This window comes from Bos indicus, chromosome 13 (genome assembly GCF_029378745.1).
Source record: "Bos indicus isolate NIAB-ARS_2022 breed Sahiwal x Tharparkar chromosome 13, NIAB-ARS_B.indTharparkar_mat_pri_1.0, whole genome shotgun sequence".
Classification (NCBI taxonomy): Eukaryota; Metazoa; Chordata; class Mammalia; order Artiodactyla; family Bovidae; genus Bos; species Bos indicus.
The window spans coordinates 15,942,395-15,967,090 of record NC_091772.1 but is presented as its reverse complement, the minus strand read 5'-3'; the positions used below and the strand labels follow the sequence as shown (position 1 = coordinate 15,967,090).

Sequence of the window (24,696 nt, the reverse complement as noted above, 5' to 3'; positions counted from 1 at the left end):
CTAGTTATCAAAGGTTTATCATGCTGGCTGGTCCTTCAGATGTCAGCTTCAAAACTGACTCCTCTGAGCCACCTCTCCAACTCCCCGACCTAAAAGAGCCCCCTCAATCCTACCTGTCATCTCTATAGCACTCACTACTGTCTGAAGGCAATCTCATTATTCATCTGTTTGCTTATTTGTTTCTCCCCAGAGGAATTTCTAGAGCAGAACAACACTCATCTTTTTCAAAGAAGTAGACCAATCACCCAAGTGTGCCTGGCCCGGGGTGGGGAGACATTTGTTGGAGAGAAAGAAAGAGGAAATGAAGGGGACGAAAGAAGAGATAATAAAAAGGAGGCAGGGGGAAATGGGGATGGAAAGAAGAAGGCAGAGTGGAGGGAATCAACCTTCTTTCCCATGGACAGTCCTTTGGGTTGAGAATTTATATATTCTCAGGGTCAAAGGCTGTGGTCCTCACAGCATCTCAGGCTCCCCCTGACCACTCTACAGAGAAATCTTCATTCCAGGGTTCACCTACGCAGTGAAGTTAGTGATGAAAGCTGCAGCTGGAATCTGCATCTGAAACGTGACTTCCTGGTCCTCAGAGCCTCTGTTGAGCATCCTACAGGCAACTGTGGTGAAGGCATAACGGGAGATGATGGTAGACTTCACTGAAAACTCCGTCATCAAGGGTTTCGTTTTCTGTTGGAATCAAAACACACAGTATGCTGTGCACTTGAAAGAATCACAACACTGTAAATCAGCTATACTTCAATTTTTAAAAAACACAGTATTTTCCACACACATAGCCCACAAAAGCATGATTCAACCATTTGGGGGTAGGGATGGTCTTTTTTTTCTGTAAGAGAAAATCATCTTCAATTTGGGAGTCCTTGAACTTGTGATTGATTTCTTTCTTTGTCTTGTCCTGAGTTCCTGTGATTTCCCCCTTCACTTGTAAGAAAACCACAGCTGAACAAGCACACGACAGAGAAACAACCCGCTTAGCCCAGCTTTAAGAAATGAACCCAGTAGGACGGATAAATTAGAGACTGGGATTAACATATACATGAAAATGAAAGTGAAAGTTGCTCAGCTATGTCCGACTCTGCGAACCCATGAACTATACAGTCCATGGAACTCTCCAGGCCAGCATACTGAAGTGGGCAGCCTTTCCCTTCTTCAGGGGGACCTTCCCAACCCAGGGATTGGATCCAGGTCTCCCGCATTGCAGGCGGATTCTTTACCAGCTGAGCCACCAGGGAAACCCAACATATACACACTACTATGTATAAAATAGGGATTCCCAGGAGGCACTAGTGGTAAGGAACCTGCTGGCCGACGCAGGAGACCTGGGTTCGATCCTGGGGTCGGGAAGATTTTCTCAGAGGAGGGCATGCAACCCACTCCAGTATTTTTGCCTAGAGAATTCCATGGACAGAGGAGCCTGAAGGGCTACAGTCCATGGGGTCACAAAGAGTCGGACACGACTGAGCGCCTTAGCACACACACACATGCGTAAAACAGATAATCAACAAGGACCTACCGTAGAGTACAGGGAACTCTACTCAATACTCTCTAATAATCTATATGGGAAAAGAATCTGAGAAAGAACGGATATATGCATGTATGTAACTGAACCACTTTGCTGTACACCTGTAACTAACACAACATGGTAAATCTACTTCAAAAAACACTTTTTTAACTGTAAAAAAAAAAAAAAACAGACACATGCAAGTTTTCCAATTTAACAGAGTTAACTTTGCTTAAAGAATTTAATACATTATTGGGATTTTATAAATATGTGAAGCACATAACACTTTTATAAATTTTTAGATCACATTTCTAGGATCACTGAACTGATCACAAGATCACAGCATGCCTAAAGAAATTCTCATACTTCCAAATTAATTTCAATATCCACTTAGAGAAATGATACTGTGGGGTTTTTCCGTTCAGATGACAATCCCACTATTATACAATGAAATCAACACTGAGCTCAAGAAAGTATTTGGGGAATTGGAACCCCCAAAAAGGAAAGTGTATGCTAATTACATTTATCCCTAAAGCTTCTGATAAAGGGCAGTGGCTAGAAAGTGCAAATTTAAAGGCTGGTTAAAATTATTCACTGATCTCTGTGCATCCATAATACGTGTATATGCTTCTATCTCTTTGTATTATAATTTCAGCAAAGTGTCTTCATCACAAGCATTGAGCCAAGCCAGAGTAGGGGCGGGGTTGAAGGCAGAGTTTTGGAGACTATTCATCCGGTGGCTGAACTTAAAGTAGAAAAAAAAAATTAACTGCATTTGAAAGATTTTCACCTAAAAAGAAAAGAAGTTCTCTCATTTGGTCTGAGAAGGAATTATTTCAAAACAATGGTTCTCAAGATATGGTCCACAGATCAGCAACAACAGTATTACCCAGAAACTTTTGTTAAAAATGCAGAAACTTTAACACATATATGTGGAATCTATAAAAATGGTACTGATGACCTATCTGCAGGGCAGGAATGGAGATGCAGACACAGAGAAGGGACTTGTGGACACAGTGGGTAAAGGGGAAGGTGGGATGAACTGAGAGATTAGCATTGACCTATATACTGTACCGGGCTTCCCTGGTGGCTCAGCTGTAAAGAATCTGCCTGCCAATGCAGGAGACCCAGGAGAAGCAAGTTTGATCCCTGGGTTGGGAAGATCCCTTGGAGGAGGAAATGGCAGTCGACTCCAGTATTCTTGCCTGGAGAATCCCCATGGACAGAAGAGCCCGGTGGGCTACAGTCCATAGGGTCCCAAAGAGTCGGACACGACTGAAGCGACTTAGCCTGCACATTTACACTACCACGCGTGAAACAGACAGCTAGTGGGAGCTGCTGAATAGCACACGATGCTCAGCTTGGTGCTCTGTGATGAGAAGAGGGGTGGGCCGGGAGGGTCGGAGGGAGTCTCAAGAGGGAGGGGATATATGTATACATACAGCTGATTCACGTTCTTGTACAGCAGAAACTAACACTGTAAAGCAATTATCCTCTGATTAAAATATAAAAAATTTTAGAAGAAATGTAGTTTCTCGGACTCCACCCCAAACTCACAGAGCAAGAATCTCAGGGGCCAGGCCAGCAATCTATGTTTCAACATGCACTCTAAGGGACTCTGATGTTTGAGAAACACTTTTTAAAATTAATATTGCTAGATGACACTTCATGTATTTCTGCTATAGTTTTATAATATCTCTAAATTGAGAGGGCTTCCCAGGTGGCTCGGTAGTAAAGAAACTGCCTGTCAAGAATGAGACATGGGTTCAACCACTGGGTCGAGAAGATGCCCTGGAGAAGGAAATGGCAACCCACTCCAGTAGTCTTGCCTGGGAAATCCCGTGGACGGAGGAGCCTGGTGGGCTATAGGCCATGGGGTTGCAAAGAGTTGGACACAACCTAGCAACTAAACAACAATATAAATTGAGAGGGCTTGAATAAATCACCAAAATTATGTCTTCTTTTGAGATCCAAGAATATAAAGCAAAGCCAAAAGTAAGGAATAAAGCTTTGGATTTTAAGAAATTATTCCTGAAATCAGGAATAACTGATGACAAAATATTCTTTATGTACATCTGGTCTCTTTAGGACAAAATCTGCTGCATGACGCCACGGTGTCTGGAGAGAAATTGATACAACAGTAAAAACTGCACACCCTCTTCGTCTCTTTAGATGTTTGAGTTTACAACCCTGCTTTAGTTGGGAGTTGCCCTTGAGCTGCATTTAGATATTGGGTTAATTATTCCAAACTCTACGCTCTGTCTCATCATGACACATTTTACTGGTTTTGTTTTGGGAACTAGACTTCTGCATATTAGAAACACCCCTGAAATGAAGAAGTTATAGTGTAAGCTGCAAAGACAAATATGAAGAAAAAAAGAAGAAACTCAAGTCCAATCCCATCACTTAACCAATGTAAGATCAGGATAGGGTACTTGCCTCCAGTCACACAGGGGGAGCTAAGAAATCCAGAGTAAAAAGAAATGAGCTATCAAGCCATAAAAAGACACAGAAGAACCATAAATGCATAGTCCTAAATGAGAGAAGTCCATATGAAAAGGCTACGTACTGTATGACTCCAACCCTATAACGTTCTGGAGATGGCAAAAGTACAACTATTGCAGGGAGGCGCAGTCTGTGAACACTCGAGTCCAGGATTTCTAGCGCAGTGAAGATACTCAATTTTGTTGTTGTTGTTCAGTTGCTACGTCATGTCCCAACTCTTTGTGACCCCGTGGATTAGAGCCCACCAGTCTCCTCTGTCCATGGAACTCTCCAGGCAAGAATACTGGAATGGGGAGCCACTCCCTTCTCCAGGGAATCTTCCCAAGCCAGGGATCGAACCCTGGTCTCCTTCATTGCAGGTGGATTCTTTACCATCTGAGTCACCAGGGAATCTCAAATTCATGTCCATTGAGTCAGTGATGCTATATAACCATCTCATTCTCTACGGCCCCCTTCTCCTCTGATATGATAATGATGGATGCATGCTAAGTCGTTTAAGCTGTGTCCGACTCTGTTCGACCCTATGGACTGTAGACCACCAGTCTCCTCTGTCCATGGGATACTCCAGGCAAGAATACCAGAGAGGGTTGCCGTGCCCTCCTCCAGGGGATCTTCCCAACCCAGGGATCGAACCTACATCTCCCTCGTCTCCTGCACTGGCAGGTGGGTTCTTTACCACTAGGGCCACTTGGGAAGCTCCAATAATGATGGATATATGTCATTGAACACTTGCTCAATCCCATAGAATGTACACCACCAAGAGTGAACCCTGAGGTAAACTATAAACTTTGAGTGATTATGATGGGCCAATACAGGTTCATCTTGGTTAAAAATGTCCCATTCTAGAGAATGATGTTGACGATAGCAGAGGTGATGCCTGTGTCAGGGTAGGAGTATATAGGAAATCTGCACTTTTCTCTCAACTTTGGTTTAAACCTGAAACTGCTCTAAAAAATAAAGTCAAAGTCTTAACGATACTTTAAACAAAACCCAGTGTAAGAATCGGGAGTCCCTAACTTCTAATCCTGCCTCTTCTGTTAAAGGATTGCAGAAGCTGGCCGCTCAAGGCTTTCACAGCGGTCACTGTTAGACAGCCAGTAAAATACAAAACTGCCAAAACATCGTAAATACAACGCTGATTTAAAAGTTACCTGTGAACCTCAGAGTTATCATCCCATCAGATCATGAGCACTCCAGACAGGGCAGGGACCTGAATGCCTTCTGCACTGGTGTCATCTTCTGACATTCCCCCCCACCCATTTTTTTCTTATCAATTATCACTTCTTTACACAAAAGTTGAGTACTAGCATAGAAAAAACCCTTGTTAAGTTTACGTCTTTGATAAGCAGAGGACAGTTCTAGCATTCCGAACAAAGCTGAGCTTCTTTTGTAGAAGGTCTCTGCCCTGTACTGTTTCTGATGTAATGAAAGATCGGCTACACTCGGTACCCTTGAGACTTATCTTTGATGTCACACTGATTTGTTCTCATTTATGAGATAATGATCAGTTAGAATTTCACTGCAACTAAAATGTGACAAAGCACAGTTCATGGCTCATGGCCCCAAGAGATGAGCTGAAAAAAGTTTCAAGAAACTATTTTAGTGTTTCTGCGCCTGCCTTGTTACTGGTTTCCCATAGGAGGCTGTGTTATTGACACGAATACCCCTTGTCTGGCCGTGATGGCACTGTCTGCTGAAAATCCATTAACATCAATTATGCACTCCTGTATCCCCATCCCCGAAAGCTTTCCCTGCCCCTCTTGGACTGCAAACACGTGGAAAAGAGGGCTCGTGACCTTTTTCTTTTTTTTTCATGCACAGCTCTCAGCATGGAGTCAAAATCAAAACCAATTACAAAACTGAATTTTCTGAATCTCGAACAATTAAAGAAAAATATAAATCCCCCCAACAGGAAATGGTAAGAAGTAGTATTTGGTTAAGTGCAACTCTACATTCTAGGATGGATCGGGAAGAAATATTAACATACAATCTGTTCTCTCAAGGCGCGGGGCGGGGGCGGGGGAGGGGGGTGGGGGGAGGAAGAAAGCGCAAAAAAATAGGAAGAAACACAGGAAGATACAAGGAGGCATATGTATTTATTTATTGGCTAGAAGACTTTCCACAGTCCAGAAGGAAGAGAAAAACGGTGAAGACCGTAGGAGTAAGAAAAAGCTTTTTAAAGAGATATAGAATTTGTATGGAGTGAAAGAGAACAAAAAGAAATTCTAGAAATGTAAAAGACGTAGAAACAAGAGTAAACCAGAGCCCATTCCTGGCATAAGAATAGAGCGGTTTAGTTAGAGAGGAGGGCGCGTGGGGTGAAGAATATTGGCCAGGTACATAAAATTGTGAGGGGTGAACCACCCCAAAGACAAGCACAGAACCTGGAATGGCAGAGGTTTACAAAAATGTGTCGTAGAAGAAAGGATATAAAACAGTGGCCTCAACCTCTGCCAAAGCACAGTGCTTAAAAATCCAACATGCTTTCCATACTTGTATTCGACTCAGTATTTTGTTTAGGGATGTGGGCAGAAACCAAGCCTTCCTGTGACATAATCATTTCTTCATTATTTTTTCCTACAAAAGCTAAACAGATGGAAAAGTGTTTTGAGGCAGGGAGGGTCTTAATTAGTCAGGGATCAGAGGTTTCCGTGTGACTCATGTGAGCCGTTTAAGATCAAGCCACACAGAAGACATCCCAAATCACCCACGATGCCATTGGAAAGGTGACCGGGAGTGTCTGCCACGGGCAGTGCCAGAAGCCAGGCCGCTTCCCAGAGGATTATCCTCCTGCTGTTTTATTCTGGGCTAACAATTCTTCCTCAACCACTAGAATAAATCATCTCAGAGGTGGAAGAGAACCTCAGAAACCACCTCATCCTCTCCCCTCACTTGATGGAGCTTGGCAGTTGGCTGGTTCCAAGTCCAGAGAGGAAACTGAAGTTGCTCAGCCGTTTTTGACTCTTTTCGACCCTGTGGACTGTAGCCTGCCAGGCTCCTCTGTCCATGGAATTCTCCAGGCAAGAATACTGGAGTGGGTTGCCATTTCCTTCTCCAGGGGATCTTCCCAGCCCAGGGATTGAATCTGGGTCTCCCGCATTGCAGGCAGACTCTTTACCATCTGAGCCACCAGGGAATCCCCAAGTCCAGAGATCTTAACTATTAATAAACCTCAATGCTGCTGCTTCTTTTTTTTTAATGCTTCTTCTTATCTAGAAAAAGTTCATGCTGCTATTACATGAAGCAGAAGACCTCCAGACACGGCACCTCCCTGAGGACTGTATTTACCACCTTGGGGAAATAATTTCCCCTCTGTAGACAGAGGATGTCATCAGCTCTGAATTGCCTATTTGCAGTAATACATTCTATGGCGTGATATTTCATTTTATTTAGAGACGAAACACAACAGGCAATTATCACCTTTGTTCAGAAAAAAAAAAATTCTATAATCTCTTAAGATAAACCATGATGGAACTCCTTTGGCGGTCTGGTGGTTAAGACTCTGACCTTCCGGTGCAGGGGACGAGGTTTCAGTCCCTGATCGGGGACTAAGATTCTGCATGCCCACGTGAGTCGTTTAAAAACATAAATGACTCACTCATGTTTTTGTGGCCAAAAAATAAAAAAAAAAAATTTTAAAGATGAACCAAGATGGCCAGTGTTGGGAGTAGGGAGACAGATACATACATTACTAGCTCTCAGCGAAGTAAAAGTGCCAGAACCATGCTACCTGCTCAATTGACTGTATTTTCTTCTTTTCTATATCCCTTTTTTTTTAACACCAAGAAAAATAGTAATGTTTTAATACTTAGAAATACTACAGAAAAATTAAATTACTGAAAACTGGGATTGTAGTCAGCACACAAATATTAGTATATAGGTCACTTTTATAGATTATAAAGTGCTTGTTACTACATTTTATTAGCTGTGTATACTGACATAGTTGCTGTTGTTGTTTAGCCACTAAGTTGTGTCTTACTCTTTGCGACCCCGTGGACTATAGCCCACTAGGCTCCTCTGTCCATGGGATTCTCCAGGCAAGAATACTGGAGTGGGTTGCCATCTCCTTCTCCAAGGGAGCTTGTTGGCCCAGGGATCAAATCCACATCGCCTGCATTGCAGGCAGATTCTTACCACTTGGCCATCAGGGAAGCCCTATATTGACATTACCTTCTAAAGAAAAAAAGTGAATGTTTAGGCTGAGTGTAATTTTAAAGATTAATAAGACAAGGACTTCCCTGGTGGTCCAGTGGTTAAGAATTCGCCTTTCAACGCAGGGGATGTGGGTTCAATCCCTGGTCAGGGAACTAAGATCCCACATGCCTAGGGGCAACTGAGCCTGTGCACTGCAATGAAAAATCCCAGGTGCCAACACAGCCAAATAAATAAATATTTTTTAAAAAACTTAATACAATAGAAGAGGTAGGGGTTTCTGCTGAGTATGTTATGAGTTATGCTGGTGGCAGTAGGGGTGGGGTGGGTCTGTTGTATGTCCTTTCCATTTGTCTTCTGGGGTAGCAGTAGGGATTGTGTGCCTGATTCACAGGACATCAATTTTACGTTGTTATAGTATTTTCTATATTCCTGATGCTCCGGCATTTGGGGATTTGATCTTGGAGAGGTTACTCCGCCCCTCCCAGGGTCAGCTGATTCCTGGAGATAGCAAACGTTGCCCTGTGAGCACAGCTTCAAGATACAACCAATCAGTAACAGCACCACCCCCATCCCAGCCACCTACTTTGCCAAGCCCTTGCACACCAGCCGATATTCCCCCTGTGCCAAATCACCCCATGGCCAGATGCTGTAGCCCAGAGATTGCCAAAATTATTTCAGCTACCCAGTCCTACAGTCCATGGGGTCACAAAGAGTTGGACACAATGAGTGACTAAACCAGCACCCAGTCCTACGGTTACTCGGCACCCCTAACCTGACTCATCAATTCCTTCCTGCAAAAACCCCAATAAAGGCTCCTGGCCATGCTCTCCCCTCTGACCCTGCTGCCCCAAGTGACCTGGTGCTTCTCCACGTGGCCCTGCATGCCACTCGTCCCTGGGGACCTGTGAATGTAAACCTCCTCCTTCCTGATGGTCATTTCTGTGTCTGCGTGTCTCACCACATCCGCTCAAAACAAATCTTTGCTGCAAATTTTAGAATCTCTGCTACAAAGGGGATGCCAAGACATGAATCTGCCATTGGGAGGTTAAAGTATGACAGCGAATTATTCTAGGAAAACCAGGCCAGTAGTTGCGAAGCACCAAGGAGACTCCAACAAAAAGATACTCCTGCTTTTCAAAAGGTAAACACTGTTGGTATCTGTGATAGCAGAGCGCTTCCTTAAAAGGGTATCTAATTAATTCAGAATAAAATCAAAGCATGTCCCAGGGTGGGGGGGGTGGGGGGGCGGGTCCATGAGCTGGCAGTGATAGGACATTCCCAGCTGTTGCCACCACATCCTCTTCATTAATCAGAGTAGAGAACGTTCAGATTAGTGTGGCACAGCTAGAACGTGAAATACAAGGGAACTTTGGGTAAACTAAGGCTACAGAGCCAGGCAGGAGCCAGATCACGGAGCGGGGGTTGGGTGGGGGGTGGGCTTAGACGTCTTTATAGTTAATCCTACACATGATACAAAGTCACTGATTTTTTTGCTTTCATTTTAGTCACTAAGTCATGTCCAACTGTTTTGCGACCCTATGGCCTGTAGCCTGCCAGGTTCTTCTGTCCGTGGAATTTTCCAGGCAGGAATACTGGAGTGGGTTGCCATTTCCTCTTCCAGGGGATGTTCCTGACCCAGGGGATCAAACCCAAGTTCCCTGCATTGGCAGGCGGCTTCTTTACCCCTGAGCCGCCAGGGAAGCCACAAAGCCACTGAAGACGTTTGTAAAAGAGAGTGATGCACCAGACCCATGCTGGAAAGATCATTCTGGTACTGTCTGGATGGGTAAATGAAGTCAACATTAACAAACTTATATGATACTTGTTAAAGAGAGGCTTTCAACATTCCTAGATTTCTAGAGAAAAATCTGAGAGATTATATGAAAGTCAAAGGGTCAAGAAAATCTTTGTAACTACGAATGAAAATAAGAAAAGATAAACTTATTTATTACTCAGGAACTTAAAGCCTTTATAACGACAAATATTTCATAAACAAAGTTAATAGACAAATGACAGATTTAGGGAAGAACTCTTCCAATTCAGAATACAGAGTATCCAAACACACGGAGATCGCCCACGTACTGACAAGTGTGTGCGTGCATGCCAAGTCATTTCAGTCATGTCCGACTCTGCGACTCTGTAGACTGTAGCCTGCTAGGCTCCTTCCTCTGTCCACAGGATTTCTCAGGCAAGAATATTGGAATGGGTTGCCATGCCCTCCTCCAGGGAATCTTCCCGACCCGGGATCAAACCTATTTCTCTTTGTCTCCTGCCTTGGCAGATGGGTTCTTTACCACTAACGCCACTTGGGAAGCCCATACTGACAATCAGGACATAAAAATCACAAAAGAGGGCTTCTCTGGTGGGTTAGCCATAAAGAATCCGCCTACCAATGCAGGAGACACGGGTTCTACTCCTGGGCATGAAGATCCCTTGGAGAAGGAAATGGCAACCCATTCCAGTATTCTTACCTAGGAAATCCCATGGACAGAGGAGCCTTGTGGGCTACAGTGCAGGCAGTTGCAAAGAATCGGATGTGACTTAGGGACTAAGCAATAAGAAAAATTTGAAAAGAAATCACGGTAGAAAAATGGCTGCAGGACCTGAAAAACAATTCATGGAAGAACGACTCTGTATGGAGAAAAATCCAAACTCATACGTCAGGGGAGTACACGCTGAAGGACTGATATCACTTTGTATTTCAGAGACTGACAAATCAAAGAGAGTAATTCTATTGTTGCTGGCGGAAATGTGCATGTTCGTCATTGCTGATAGAAATGGAATTAAGACAAAGTACTAGGAGTATTCAAAAACTAGTCTGACTACATCTACCAAATTTTTAAAAATGTATGTACATTTTGATCCAGCAACCCTCCTATTGAAAATCTTGGCCACAGAATTAAAAGCATCTACTTACGACAAAAAGCAAAAAGGTTCTTGCAGCAGCATTTACAGAGGCCAAAAAAATTGAAACCATACTGAAAGCTCGAGAGTAGAATGCTTGATAAGCTATGGTGTGCCAATGACATGGTATATTTTTCATCATTAGAAGAAGGGACAGATCTAGGCCAGCTGAGGCAGTGCTGAGTGAGAATAAGAAGAAACAAATGCATTCAGGTGAGAAGGCAGTTGGGTGTATTAGTGATGAGCACAAACTCAGAAGCCAGGCTGTTGGGACTCAAAACTCATGTTCGATCACCTCTTATGGAAAGTGTAATCCTGGATAAGTGACTCTGTTTTCTTGTCTGTAAAATGTGTCTGTATTTGGCTGAGCTAGGACATAAGAGATACTCAGGACAACACCTGGCCTGTGGTCAGCATGCAGGGAACAGCAGCTGTATTTACACGGTCTGATAGCAAATATGAAAAATCTCAAAATATATACAAGGGTCCCCATCTTCCTCTGCTGTTTTTTTTTTCTCAGTGGTACTTATCTTCTCCATTCCTAACACATTTAACCATTTATTTATAGACTTTGCCTATCTCTGCCCTCTTTAGAATTCAAGCTCTATGAAAGATAGTGTCTTTTGCCTGTTTGTCCATTGCTGGATTCCCAATGCCTTGAACAGTGCTGGGCAGACAGTGAGGACTCAACAAAATCCTTGAATGAATGAATATGTGCATCTATGTCTTTCTTGGAGCAAGGGCTCCTCCCTGTTTTATGAATTTTTACTGAAGAATTGATGCTTTTGAACTGTGGTGTTGGAGAAGACTCTTGAGACTCCCTTGGACTGCAAGGAGATCTGACCAGTCAATCCTAAAGGAAATCAGTCCTGAATATTCATTGGAAGAACTGATGCTGAAGCTCTAATACTTTGGCCACCTGATGTAAAGACCTGACTCATTTGAAAAGATCCTGATGCTAGGAAAGATGGAAGGCAGGAGGAGAAGGGGACGACAGAGGATGAGATGGTTGGATGGCATCACCAACTTGATGGACATGAGTTTGAGCAAGTTCCGGGAGTTGGTGATGGACAGGGAAGCCTGGCGTGCTGTAGTCCATGGGGTTGCAGAGTCAGACGTGACTGAGCGACTGAGCTGAATGGAAGTATGGTTGATTCACAATGATGTGCTAGTTTCTGCTGTTATATACATACATATATCCACTCTTTTTTAGATGCTATTCCCATATAGGTCATTATAGAGTATTGAGTTCCCTGTGCTCAAAAAGGCAGCAGTCTCCAACCTTTTTGGCACCAGGAACCCATTTCATGGTAGACAATTCTTCCATGGACCAGGAGGCTGAGGGATGGTTTCAGGATGATTCAAGTGCATTATATTTATTGTGCACTTTATTTCTATTATTATTGTATCGGCTCCACCTCAGATCATCAGACATTAGATCCTAGAGGTTGGCGACCCCCTCAGTATTCAGCACCCCTCTTGTGGTCAAACCAACCAGGTACCAGGTGTGTAGGTGTCGCCTGGCCCCCCATTTATGTTCACATATTGAAGGAGTCTTTGGGCCTAGAAAAGAAAACAACAGTCTCAAAGGCCCTTGCTGAATCATCTAACTTTGGAGAAAACAAAACCGAACTTTAGGTTCCGCCCTGAGGCTCCAAGCCAGTTGTATCTATCAGGGACTTACCACCCTCTGTCCAGAAACCTTCCACCTCCTACACCTGCCCAGAAGACTTATCACCCCTGCCCAACTACAAATGCCATCTCAACTAAAGAATACCCAAAACATCCCACCTGACTAATGTTTTCCTTATCGCTTCCCCAAACCTCCCTATAAATATGGAGCCTCCCTGATCTCTCTGGGCGCTCAGCCTGGTTGTTAGGCTGACTGTCGCCCCTCCTTGCCTGAATAAAGGTAACCTACTTGCGTTGAGGTCGTCTCTCCTTCTTTTCTGCCTCAGCCCGAACTATACCTTACACATATGTCTGCCTATGATTATGTGAACATGCAGAGAAACAGAAAAAGACTGAGGGTAATAAATTTGGGGAGGCAGGATTGGGAGGATGGGGGTGGGCAGGGAAAAGGAAGCCATGCAGAAAATGATGAGAATACAAAGTCCCAGTCCAAATAAAGGTGGGAATGATTTTGACATTGGTCATGAGCAATTCAGCAGGAATTCAGACACCAGCCAGGAGCAGGGAGTAAACAGCTTGGGCTTATGGCTTATCCCTGAGGGTGTGCAGAGGATTCCGTATCCTCAGAGCCTGAAGACGTGTCCCCACACTTGGATACATCACTGTACACACCGTGGGAAGGAAGGACTGAGGTCATTTCAAATAAACACTTAGAATCCTGAACGTCTTCCCAAGTTCCATCTGGGAGCCTGCATCATACACTGAGAGCCTGGCCCAACCTCCATCACACAAAGCTTCAGTCTACAAATGGGAATACTCTGCTTTCACTGTTTATTTCCTAACACCATCTTTATTTCTTGTGTAAGAACATTATTAAAAAAAAGGAAAGGTTCACTTAGCTGTTAGCTTTTTTCTAAGAAGGTCTTTGAAAATTTCATGCTTTGTCCTTATACTTTTACCGGAATAATCAGGTCTCTTTTCAGAAAAACATCCACTTAAAGAAAAAGTTTATCAAAGAAAGGTTTATAAAAGCTACACTGGGGACTTCGTGGTGGTCAACGGGATAAGACTCCATGCTTCCAATGCAAGGGGTGAGGGTTCAATCCCTGGTCAGAGAACTAGGATCCCCCATGTTATGAAGCCAAAAAAAAAAAAAAAGAACATGACAATATCATCATAATAAAGATTTTTTAAAAAGCTATGCTGTTTCACGTTCAATTTCTTCTACATGCAACTGTAAGGTTTGGAGTAGCTGCGAGCATAGCTGTTACCTGGTTCCAAATCCACAGACTCGTGAGGGGTACAGACTTTTAAGAGAATTTATGTGAATATACATACCAGCCTTTGCAACAGCCTGACTTGTCTTGGGATCCTGAGTCCAACCTAGAAGGAAGAAAGACGTGAAATACGATTGTGAGATCATTCTCATGTGAGTTAGTTAAACGAAGAGGGTTAAGGCCCATGAAGGCACACGAAGGATTATCCACCACCTGAGAAGCAGTTTTGACTTTGAACCAGGAAGCACCCAGAACAAGATTAGAATTCATGCTTCTCAGACCTGGCTGGCTGCTTAACCCACAATATCACACCACCTTCTCATCTGAGGGTTCTTATATCTGTTAGGGGAGCAGATGAAATGATCAGAACAGAGTTCACTAGAATATCTGTATTCAGAGACTTCCCTGGCCATCCAGTGGGCAAGACTTCACCTTCCAATGCAGGGAGCTGGGGTTCAATCCCGGGTCGGGGAGCTGGGTTCCATATGCCTTGCAGCCAAAAAAGCAAAACATAAATCAGAAACAATACTGTAAAAAATTCAACAAAGGCCTGAAAAACGGTCCACATCAAAAGAAAAATCTTTTAAAAAAAAAGAGTATTTGTATTTGGTTTCCATTTATTTTTGGCTTGAAAATCAACTCTTTGCTGTTGTGTCTGTTACAATGAGTAAACATGTCCGCTTGCCTCTGATGGGTTCATTCATTCCGCTCAAAACCCCAGGAAGTTCTGCAGGCAAAACTGAACTTGCCTTGAACTTTCTTACTGTGTTTTTTCTGGATGATTTGCTATACTTTCCCACAGGCACAGGAGGGGCATGGGGAGGTGATAGCATCCTTAGTTTAAAAATTCACCTAATAATTAACCAGCCCCTCCGGACTCATGTAGAAGTCCTAGCTGGTTGCCAACCATTTCTCAAGATAAATCACTGTTTAAAGAACAGAAGTGTGGACTCCACTGCTGTGAGTAATAAGTTGCCGTTCCTGGAGGGCAGTATGACAATGTCGATCCAAACCTTGGAAAATATGCTTAGACTTTACACAAACCTTTTTAAACAGCTTCGTAAGGTATAACTTACAAACAATAAAAGTTGCTCTTTTAACGTGCACAATTCAATTTTTTTAAATATATTCACAGAGCTGGGCAAACCATCACCACAATCAATTTAGAACATTTTTATCCCCAAAGAAACCCTGCTTTACCTGTCATTTCCCAACCCCAGCCTTTCCCTGGTCCTAGGTACCAGTTAATCTACTTTGTCTCTATGTATTTAGTCATCCTGGGCATTTCGTATAAATGGAATCATACAATATGTGGTCATTTTTTATTGGCCCTTTCCACTTAGCATAATCTTGTAGATTTATTAGCACTTCATTCTTTTTTACGTCTGAATAATAGTCTATTGTGTGCATACATCACATTGTGTTTATCCACTTCCCAGTTGTCCGACTCTACGGTTATTTCCACCTTTTGGCTATTATTTATACTGTGGAACTTGCGTGGATATTCACATAGATGTCTGTGTTTTTATTTCCTTTATAAGTGGAATTCCTGGGTCATATTGTAAATTTAACTTTTGGGAAATAGATACACCAGTTTGCAAAGTAGCTAGCTGTAATATTTTATATTCCCACCAGTATGCAGGTCTTTTAATTTAGAAATCCTACTTTCAGAAAAGTTATCAATTGGGAGGGAGGGGAATATCAATACCAAAAAAAATGAAAGCATGAAAAGACTTCTTTGCAACTTTTAAAACAATTGTTGATCCTTGGAAAGAGCCTAACATATCCTTTAAAAGTGGTTTGGTTAAATGTATTATGATACAGTGATTAATCAGAATACAGCTATTACAAATAATGGTATGGACCTATATTTATTGACATCAAATGTTAGTTTTACCTGACTTCTGAGCTGTTCACTAAATATTTCTCTAGCTGTCTGCTGGAAGGATTGCACTTCCTGGCCCTTGGTGGGAAGACAGAGCCACATGACTGGTTCTAGCCAATAACTTATGAATGTAAGTGGCCTCTGTCACTTCTCCACCAAGGACTCGATGGAAGGTATGAGATTCTCCAGAACTGCCTTTTCTCACCTGCACAGTAAGTAGTAACATTTGAGAGGTTGCTGTTCCATCAAGCCTAAGGTCACACTTGCTCCACTGACACCCCAAGATGGATGTCATACAAGCAAGAAACAAACGTTCGTCTAATTTATGGTTGCCAGGTAGTGGGGAGAAGGATGGAGAGAAGGGATGGTTAGAGCCTTTGGGATGGATATGTACACACTGCTGTATTTAAAATGGAGAACCAACAAGGACCTACTGTATAGCACAGGGGACTCTGCTCAATGTCATGTGGCAGCCTGGATGGGAGGGGGATCTTGGGGAGGATGGATACCTGTATATGCATGGCTGCGTCCCTTTGCTGTCCACCTGAAACTACTACAACATTGTTCATCGGCCATGCTGCTGCTGCTAAGTCGCTTCAGTCGTGTCTGACTCTGTGCGACCCCATAGACAGCAGCCCACCAGGCTCCCCCGTCCCTGGGATTCTCCAGGCAAGAACACTGGAGTGGGTTGCCATTTCCTTCTCCAATGCATGAAAGTGAAAAGTCAAAGTGAAGTCGCTCAGTCATGTCTGACTCTTCGAGATCCCATGGACTGCAGCCTACCGGGCTCCTCCGTCCATGGGATTTTCCAGGCCAAGAGTACTGGAGTGGGGTGCCATTGCCTTCTCCGTAATCGGCTATACTCCAATACAAAACAAAAAGTTTTTAAAAAAAGAAATAAATGTTTGTCATTTAAATCATTGCAGTTTGGGGGTTCTTACCCCAGTTCAGCCTGGCCTGGCCTCACTGATACAGTCAGACACACTTTGAATGATTAAATCAGGTAACAAAATGCTGTCATTAACGATCTCATTTTTTAAGTATAAGTGTCTGTATGTGTAGAATGCATCCAAATTTTAATGGCAATTACCTCTGGATGTCTGAATTTTTTTTCTTTAAACCCTTCTGTAGTACCTTAGTTTTGTATCACTTGCAAATAGAAAAAACAATAAAGCTATTTCCATTCTGTAAACTAAAAAACTGGTTTAATCATGATCCTCTTCTGATCCCTTCTGAAAATAGATATGTGCTACTGTAAATTACAATTGTAAGCCATCGTAGAGTCTCCTATGCTACAGAACGTGGAATAGGAAGAATTAGTAAAGGATTTCAGTTGACATATGCTCTGACGCCAAATGAGAACCTGTCACTAGGAGGCCGCTGGCTTCTATTTCTAAAATGAGGTGGAATGATATGAATGGTCCAAAAGAAACTAGAATCAGTGTCCTGGGCAAGGTCTCCACCAGTTCTGCAGGTTCATCTCAGGCCTCTCCCTTCCTAAAATTGTGGAATCGGCTGGGGACCACTTAAAATAACTAACCATGGTCAGAAGGGAAGCCTGGCCCTGCTCAGGTATTATGTTCTCTGGTTGATCTAAAGTATTCTCTTTGAAGTCTCCTCCTTTGAAGAATAGGTTTTCCAAGAAAATAAACAAGTATTCAGGAGAACAAGAGAAGTTGGTTTTTCATTTTTGAGGTGGCTATCTGATAGCTCAGGGGATCACCATGGCAACACTCGAGTCCAGATTTAGACATGGACCAAACCAGAATCAAAACTTCCTGGTACACAGAGACTCCTGGTGCCAGCTAGGATTAGAAGTGGAAATGACACTCATGTCATCTTCATTGTTTTTAGTTAGGAATTCCTGACCCCTTTTATTGTTTGAGAGCTTTCCTGTTCCCCTATAAGAACCTGGAAGTGGGGGTTAAGGACAGGTAACCGAATCCAGCTTAAAGTCAAGGAGTGTTCTGAATAATAAATAACCTCAGAGCATGGGCCCCAAAGATGGCTCAGATAAGACTTTCTACTCCTTCCAGGCTGAGCTTACTTCTCCAGCGCCAGAACAGATGTCCAGACCACAGTATTTAATAACAAGTATCAGCCACAATCTTTGCCATGAAGGACCGACCATACTACCTAAATTCAAAGAAAATACACTCAGGGAAACTTACCAGATAAGGTAATTTTTATAAGTTACAAAGACAATGGGGGAAAAAAGAAGAGTTCACTACACTCTCAAGTGACCACAAGAGGCTCTACGATGGAGGGATGGCTTGAAGTTGGTGTGTAGGATGTTGGTTGGAGTGGAATAAAGGGGGAAGACAAATTTAAAGAGAATCAGGTTCAACATGAGAACCATGCTGAGAAATCATTCATTATCTGCCTCTTCAACTCACATGGACCAAGCAGCATTTACTACCAGAACGTGCATGGGTGGCTGAAGACTGCCTTTGCACCAAGAATGTAGCAATAACCCCATCAGAGCTGGGGGACTGGAATCCCCATCTATCCCACCATCAGACGGTCCAACCACAGGTGAAAAACAACTTAATGTTCATCATCTGGATAAAAGAGATGGTATTTTCCCCCCAGGATCAATCACAGGGTTGGATCAGGATCAGGAAGGAAGAGAAAGCATTCCAGAAAGTCCACAGATGGGGAAGAGCGTGGGAAGGGAGGAGAGGAGTGAGGGGTATTTGAAATACGAACAATACACACATTCCCTTTAGGGATGGGTGCTTTCATGACCTGGGTCCACTGAACAAGAGACAGAAAGGCCAGATTCAAGCCCTCATTCCTTCCGAGCTCTGCCACCAGCTCTGTCGCTCTAGGTTCCATCACAGAGCCAGGAGTGGCTGCATTGAGGCCAGTCTCAGCCACGCACCATCAAATGGCTGAAGACATGAGCTCCTAGTGGGCTCTGTGCCAGGAATTTATCTACCATTGGCCTGCATCTCCTGAGGACATTCTGAAGCCAAGACCAGGAACCTCAGCTGCCTCAGAGACCTGGCCAGGACCTGACACTGATCCCAGGGTAACAGGCTGGACAGCACGGGAGACACTACCCATCACCTGGGCTCAGGACAGTTAGTCTTCGAAGAGCCCCATTCCGGGAATTCTCTATCACCGGCACAAAAGTTTTCTTTGGGAGAAATGGGGCTGCATGTTGTTCAGCTACGTGCCACGCACCATGTGCGCTGCCCATAACCTCAGCAATGGAAGAAGAAACTTCATCTGGGGTTGGGTTGGGGGTTGGGTGGGCTGAAATTTCAAACAATTTCCAGGCATCCGGGATAACAATAACAAAACCCAAACCAACCAGCCTTAGGTGAATCACCCTGTTGCTTTCAATCTGTGAGAAACAAGGGACATGGACCTGGCTTGTGGGAAGATAATGAAGAGGTCGCGGACCCTCCCAGCAGGAAAAAAAAAAAAAGCTCAGGTCTCCATCCAATGGCTCCATCTTCCTAAACCGATCATCTGTTCCTTAGATACTGAAAGCTTCGAGGGGACTTCCCCGGTGGTCCAGGGGTTAAGACCTCCAATGCAGGAGGTGTGGGTTCAATCCCTGGTTGGGGAGCTGAGATCCCACGTGCCTCATTGCCAAAAAACCAAAACGTAAAACAGAAGCAATATGGTAATAAAGTCAATAAAAACTTAAAAAGAGAAAGCTTGCAGGACTTCCAGCTGGACCTCTGACAGCATGTGGGCAGGGCTCCTTTACATTAGAGCATCCAGGACTTTGGGAGAGTGTGTGTTAGGAACACAAGGTCACACAGGACTCATTGCTCAGCTTTTAGGACTCCCCGCTCTTCTCCCCAGTCCCACCCCCAGAGAAACCAGACACGGCTAGTTCAGAAGTGAGCCAATCTCTGGAATCTCTCCCACAATATCCTTCTTCCCCATCCAGCCTTACAACTCCACTGAAACAATCACAGCCATGCACATAAAGGAGATATGATTGAGTGGTCTGGGGCTCACAAGATCTTGCCTTGACTTTATTTTTCAAAGAATTAAAAAAAAAATTGTCTTGATTTTCTGTGTTTTTCCAAATGCAAAGCGGTAGATTACAAAAGTTAAAAGTGCAGAAATGCTCAGTTCAGGGACTTACAAACAGATCACCGCAATGAATGTGTTACCCGAAGCAGAGGCTCAACACTATCTGTGTGCCAGGAGATAAAAGTTAAAGTCGTCCTTAAACAGACCACATCGAGTTGTAAATATGAAAGTGCTGCAGTCTTTGGAGGAGTCACTGAGAGCCGAGCTTGGCATTCAGGGCACTTGGGTTCTAATTCAGGCTCTGAAATATCCCCTTGGGCGCATCACTCCCCCTGGGGGGATTTCCAAGGTTCTCCTGGAGAGGAAGCTTGCTGAGGCTTTCCTTGCAGTGGTAAAGATTCAACCAGGCTGTTCATAAATAATAAAAATGGCTCATGAGACCTGAGTGTTACTATATATATAAGTGCTTTACCTGACAGAGTGGGTTGATTATTTTTTATTTAGTAGTTTATTATTACTTAGAAGCTGATGAAAGGTAAGCGTCAGGATCCCTCACTTGCACAGTCCCTTAACAATGATGATACTGGGCTTCCTTAGTGGCTCAGTGGAGAAGGCAATGGCACCCCACTCCAGTACTCTTGCCTGGAAAATCCCATGGACGGAGGAGCCTGGTAGGCTGCACTCCATGGGGTCGTGAAAAGTCAGACACGACTGAGCAACTTCACTTTGACTTCTCACTTTCATGCATTGGAGAAGGCAATGGCAACCCACTCCAGTGTTCTTGCCTGGAGAATCCCAGGGACGGGGGAGCCTGGTGGCCTGCTGTCTATGGAGTCACACAGAGTTGGACACGACTGATGCGACTTAGCAGCAGCAGCAGCAGCAGCAGTGGCTCATTAGCAAAGAATCTGCCTGCCAGTGCAGGAGACACGGGTTCGATCCCTGGTCTAGGAAAATCCCACGTGCCACAGGGCAACTAAGCCAGTTCGCTACTACTACTGAGCCTGTTCTCTGGAGCCCATGCTCTGCAGCAAGAGAAGCCACTGCAGTGAGAAGCCCTCACACCAAACTAGAGAAAAGCCTGAGCAGCAATGAAGACCCATAAATAAATAAATTACAAAAAAAAAAAAGTCTGAGAAAAAACGATTCTAAAATTATGTTGCTTGTCAGAATGTGTCATTTGTTGTGATTTATCATTCTAAACAACTGTTCAAGGTCACTCAAAGCCGGTACACTGGGACAACCCTGAGGGACGGGATGGGGAGGGAGGTGGGAGGGGCGTTCAGGATGGGGGACAGATGTACACCCATGGCTGCTTCATGTCAGTGGATGGCAAAACCACTACAATATTGTAAAGTAATTAGCCTCCAATTAAAATTAATTAATTAATTAAAAATAAATAACTGTTCATTTTAGCACAGAATTTTGTCGAGAAGGCTTTGCCAATTATGTAAACTTGATTCCCCTCTCAAAAATTTAGATCCACCCCTGCCTATGAGGTAGGAACCATTAACAATGCTATCTTGCAGATGATGAAACAGACCCAGAGATGTTAAGTTACTTGCCCAAGTACACACAGCCAGTAGGCAGCGGGATCCAGATTTGAACCCAAGCAGCCTGGTTCCACTTGGAATGTTGTTAACTATATACTTTATTACTTCTTATAATTTTTACATAGAGCTCCTAGAAAACTCTCCGTAACACTCAATACCTGGTAGCTACTATTACTCTGTAAATTAAAAACTGTTTTTGCAATAATGGGAATGCAGCCCCATCCTTATTTAAATAAAGCATATCAATTTGAAAGAAGATGGATTTTATACAAGACATTTGCTTTTTTAAAAAAATGTAGCTAATTTTATTTTAAAAAATTATTTATGGTTGCGCTGGGTCTTCATTGCCGCACAAGCTTTTTTCTCTAGTTTCAGCAAGCAGGGGCGACTCTAGTTGCGGTACGCAGGCTTCTCATTGTGTTGGCTTCGCTGGTGGTAGAGCATGGGCTCTAGGGAGTGCGGGCTTCACTAGTTCCAGAACATGGGCTCAGTAGTTGTAACTTTCAGGCTGTAGAGCACAGGCTCAACAGTTGTGGCCCAAAGCATGTGGGATCTTCCCGGATCAGGGGTGGAACCCTCATCTCCTGCACTGGCAGGTGGATTCTTTACCACTGAGTCACCAGGGAAGACCAAGACTTGCTTTTTAATATTAATTTCCTGAAAGATGCTTTCAAAGCTGTATCAGTCTCAATGTGGTCCATGCATTGCCCGCATCAGGACCATCGGGGTCCCATCCAAACCTAGTGGATGGACACTGATGGGAGTAAGGCTCAGGAATCTGAATCTTAAAGAGCCCCTGAGTGTCCTTCTGCAAGATGAAGTTTGAAAACCACTGCAGATAATGGGTTTATTACACTATGGGTAATACTGTTTATAGATGAGGCATGGGGGAAGAAGCATCTTGAATCTAGCATATATTAGTAATATTTTCAGTTAAAGATAAGTAATAGGAATTACAATACAGGCTAACAGGCAAATTCAGGTACATTAAAATTCACAAGTTCACTGACATCTAAAAATTGTTTGTGCTCAGTTGCTCAGTCATGTCTGACTCTGCGATCCCATGGACTGTAGCTCAACAGGCTCTTCTGTCCATGGGACTCCTCAGGCAAGAATACTGGAGTGGGTTGCCATTCCTACCATTTCTTACTCCAGGGGATCTTCCCAATTCAGGGATCGAACCCGAGTCTCCTGCATCTCCTACTTTGGCAGGCAGATTCTTTACCATCGAGCCACCTGGAAAGCTCTGACAGCTGTTCACCAAATACCACATGTGTAATTAAAATATGACAAATGCACTTGTCTATATGAAACACCAACAGAGTCAGGGATATAGAGAATAGACTGATGGTTGCCAAGGAGGAGGGGGGTGGGAGAGGGTTGGATTGGGAGTTTGGGGTTAGCAGATGCGAACTATTAGCTATAGAATGTATATACAACGGGTCTTACTGCATAGCACAGGGATTGTATTCAATACCCTGTAACAAACCATAATGGAAAAGAATATGGAAGAAGAATATGGGATTTCCTTGGCAGTCCAGAGGTTAAGACTGTGTTGCCAATGCAGGCGGTGTGGGTTCGATCCCCTGGTTGGGGAGCTAGGATCCTTGTGGTGTGGCCAAAAGATTAAAAAAAAAAAAAAAGTAAAATACAAATAAGTCACAGTACAGTGACCCAATCAAATTAAAGAATGTACATATATATAACTGAATCACTTTGCTATACAGCAGAAACTAATACAACTACAACTGTATTGTAATTCAACTACAATAAAAACAAATTTTAAAAAATGGTTCACATATAATTTTGAAGGCCATAATGATTGAGACCACAGCATTAACTGCATTGCCAGGCACTGTTCAAAGCACATTAATTACTCTTCAAAATCCTTTAATTAAGTAATCTAGTCACCCCCATCCTCGAGATGGGTAAATAGAGGCTCGATGTGAATTAGGGCTTCCCAGGTGGCGTTAGTGATAAAGAAACTGCCTGACAATGCAGGAGACACAGGTTCGATCCCTGGTTTGGAGAGCATGGCAACTCACTCCACTATGCAAACCTGAAGAAGCCCACGGACTGAGAAGCCTGGTGGTTTACGAACCATAGGGTCGCAGAGTCAGACATGACCGAAGTGACTTAGCACTCACACAGATGTGAACTAACGCTCCAGTAAGCACAGAGACAGGGTTCGAACCCAGAAGTCTGGTTCTGGAGGCTGTGCTCTCAAGTCCTACATCTTATACACATAATTTTTTTTTTTTTAAGAGGATAGGGATAAGAAGGTAAAATCACAAATTTTCACAAAAACTTTTATATTCAGAGTTTTCTCCTGATTTAGTCATTTTCCAGAAGAATAAACGGTGCCTTGGGCTGACGACAGCATGAAATCACTAACATGGGCCAAACCAATGTTCTTACAAGCAGGAAAGTTCCGTGTTAAGCCTACTTGGACTTGCAGATGTCAGAGCTTTAATCCCTCCTCTTAGCTCATAAACAGAATCTTTGTTTCAGTGCTTCCCACATCTTCTCCCTCCGCCCCGACATCTTCTCCCTCCGCCCCGTAAAAAGTTTTCGGATCTTTACCCTAGATTCCTTCCCTCAGCACTTCAGCTGCCCAAGCCTAACAGCGGGCTCCAACATCAAGTGCTGACCATCCCCAGCACTTTTGATGTACTACCTACCCAACCCTCATAACTCTGTTCTTTCCCACTTTGTACAAAATTGGAGACTGAAGCACTCAGGACTATGCTCAGCATTACGGAGCTGAAAAGCGCCTGAATCAGGAATTGAGCCCTGGTAGCCGGCATCAAGTCCCTGTCCGTAACCAAAACATCTGCCATTTCATATACCACAGTATACGAGGTCCTTTACACAAACTAGCAGCTGGATCCTGTAGTATGCTCAGGAGGAGGTGTGTGCCCTGCTGTAAGGGACAGGAAAAGAAGGCATAGAGAGGCACAGAGGAGCTTGTCCAGGCCACACAGCTGTAAAGGGCAAAGGAGAGACCAGCCTTGCTCTCTGTATGCCAAGCTTGCACATTCCTCCTCCACCACACAGCCTCCTGGAATTTTTATGGGTTATTCCTCATGGCAGTCCTACAAGAGAAGAATCGTTCCATTTTGTAGATAAGCACATCCTTAAGGCAGAGTTGACGTGAAAGTAACCATGGGATGTTTAGGCAGATTCTGTTTTCCAGATCTGCCTTCAAACCAAGGCACTGGGAAAGGGGTCTTATCTCTTCTTCTCATCCTGCAAAAGCATGCTTTCAGCTAA

At 43.6% G+C, this 24,696-nt stretch overlaps 1 protein-coding gene across 1 annotated transcript in view; it reads right to left on the bottom strand.

Moving 5' to 3' along the window:
- The window catches only part of ITIH5 (inter-alpha-trypsin inhibitor heavy chain 5), an 84,293-nt gene that overhangs the window by 58,592 nt on the left and 1,005 nt on the right, over positions 1-24,696 (bottom strand). The window contains exons 2-3 of the mRNA XM_070800759.1: positions 14,048-14,092; positions 518-681 (exon numbers count right to left, since the gene is read on the bottom strand). Coding sequence (XP_070656860.1) covers positions 518-681; positions 14,048-14,092 — 209 coding nt within the window. The remainder of the gene's footprint in view (positions 1-517; positions 682-14,047; positions 14,093-24,696) is intronic.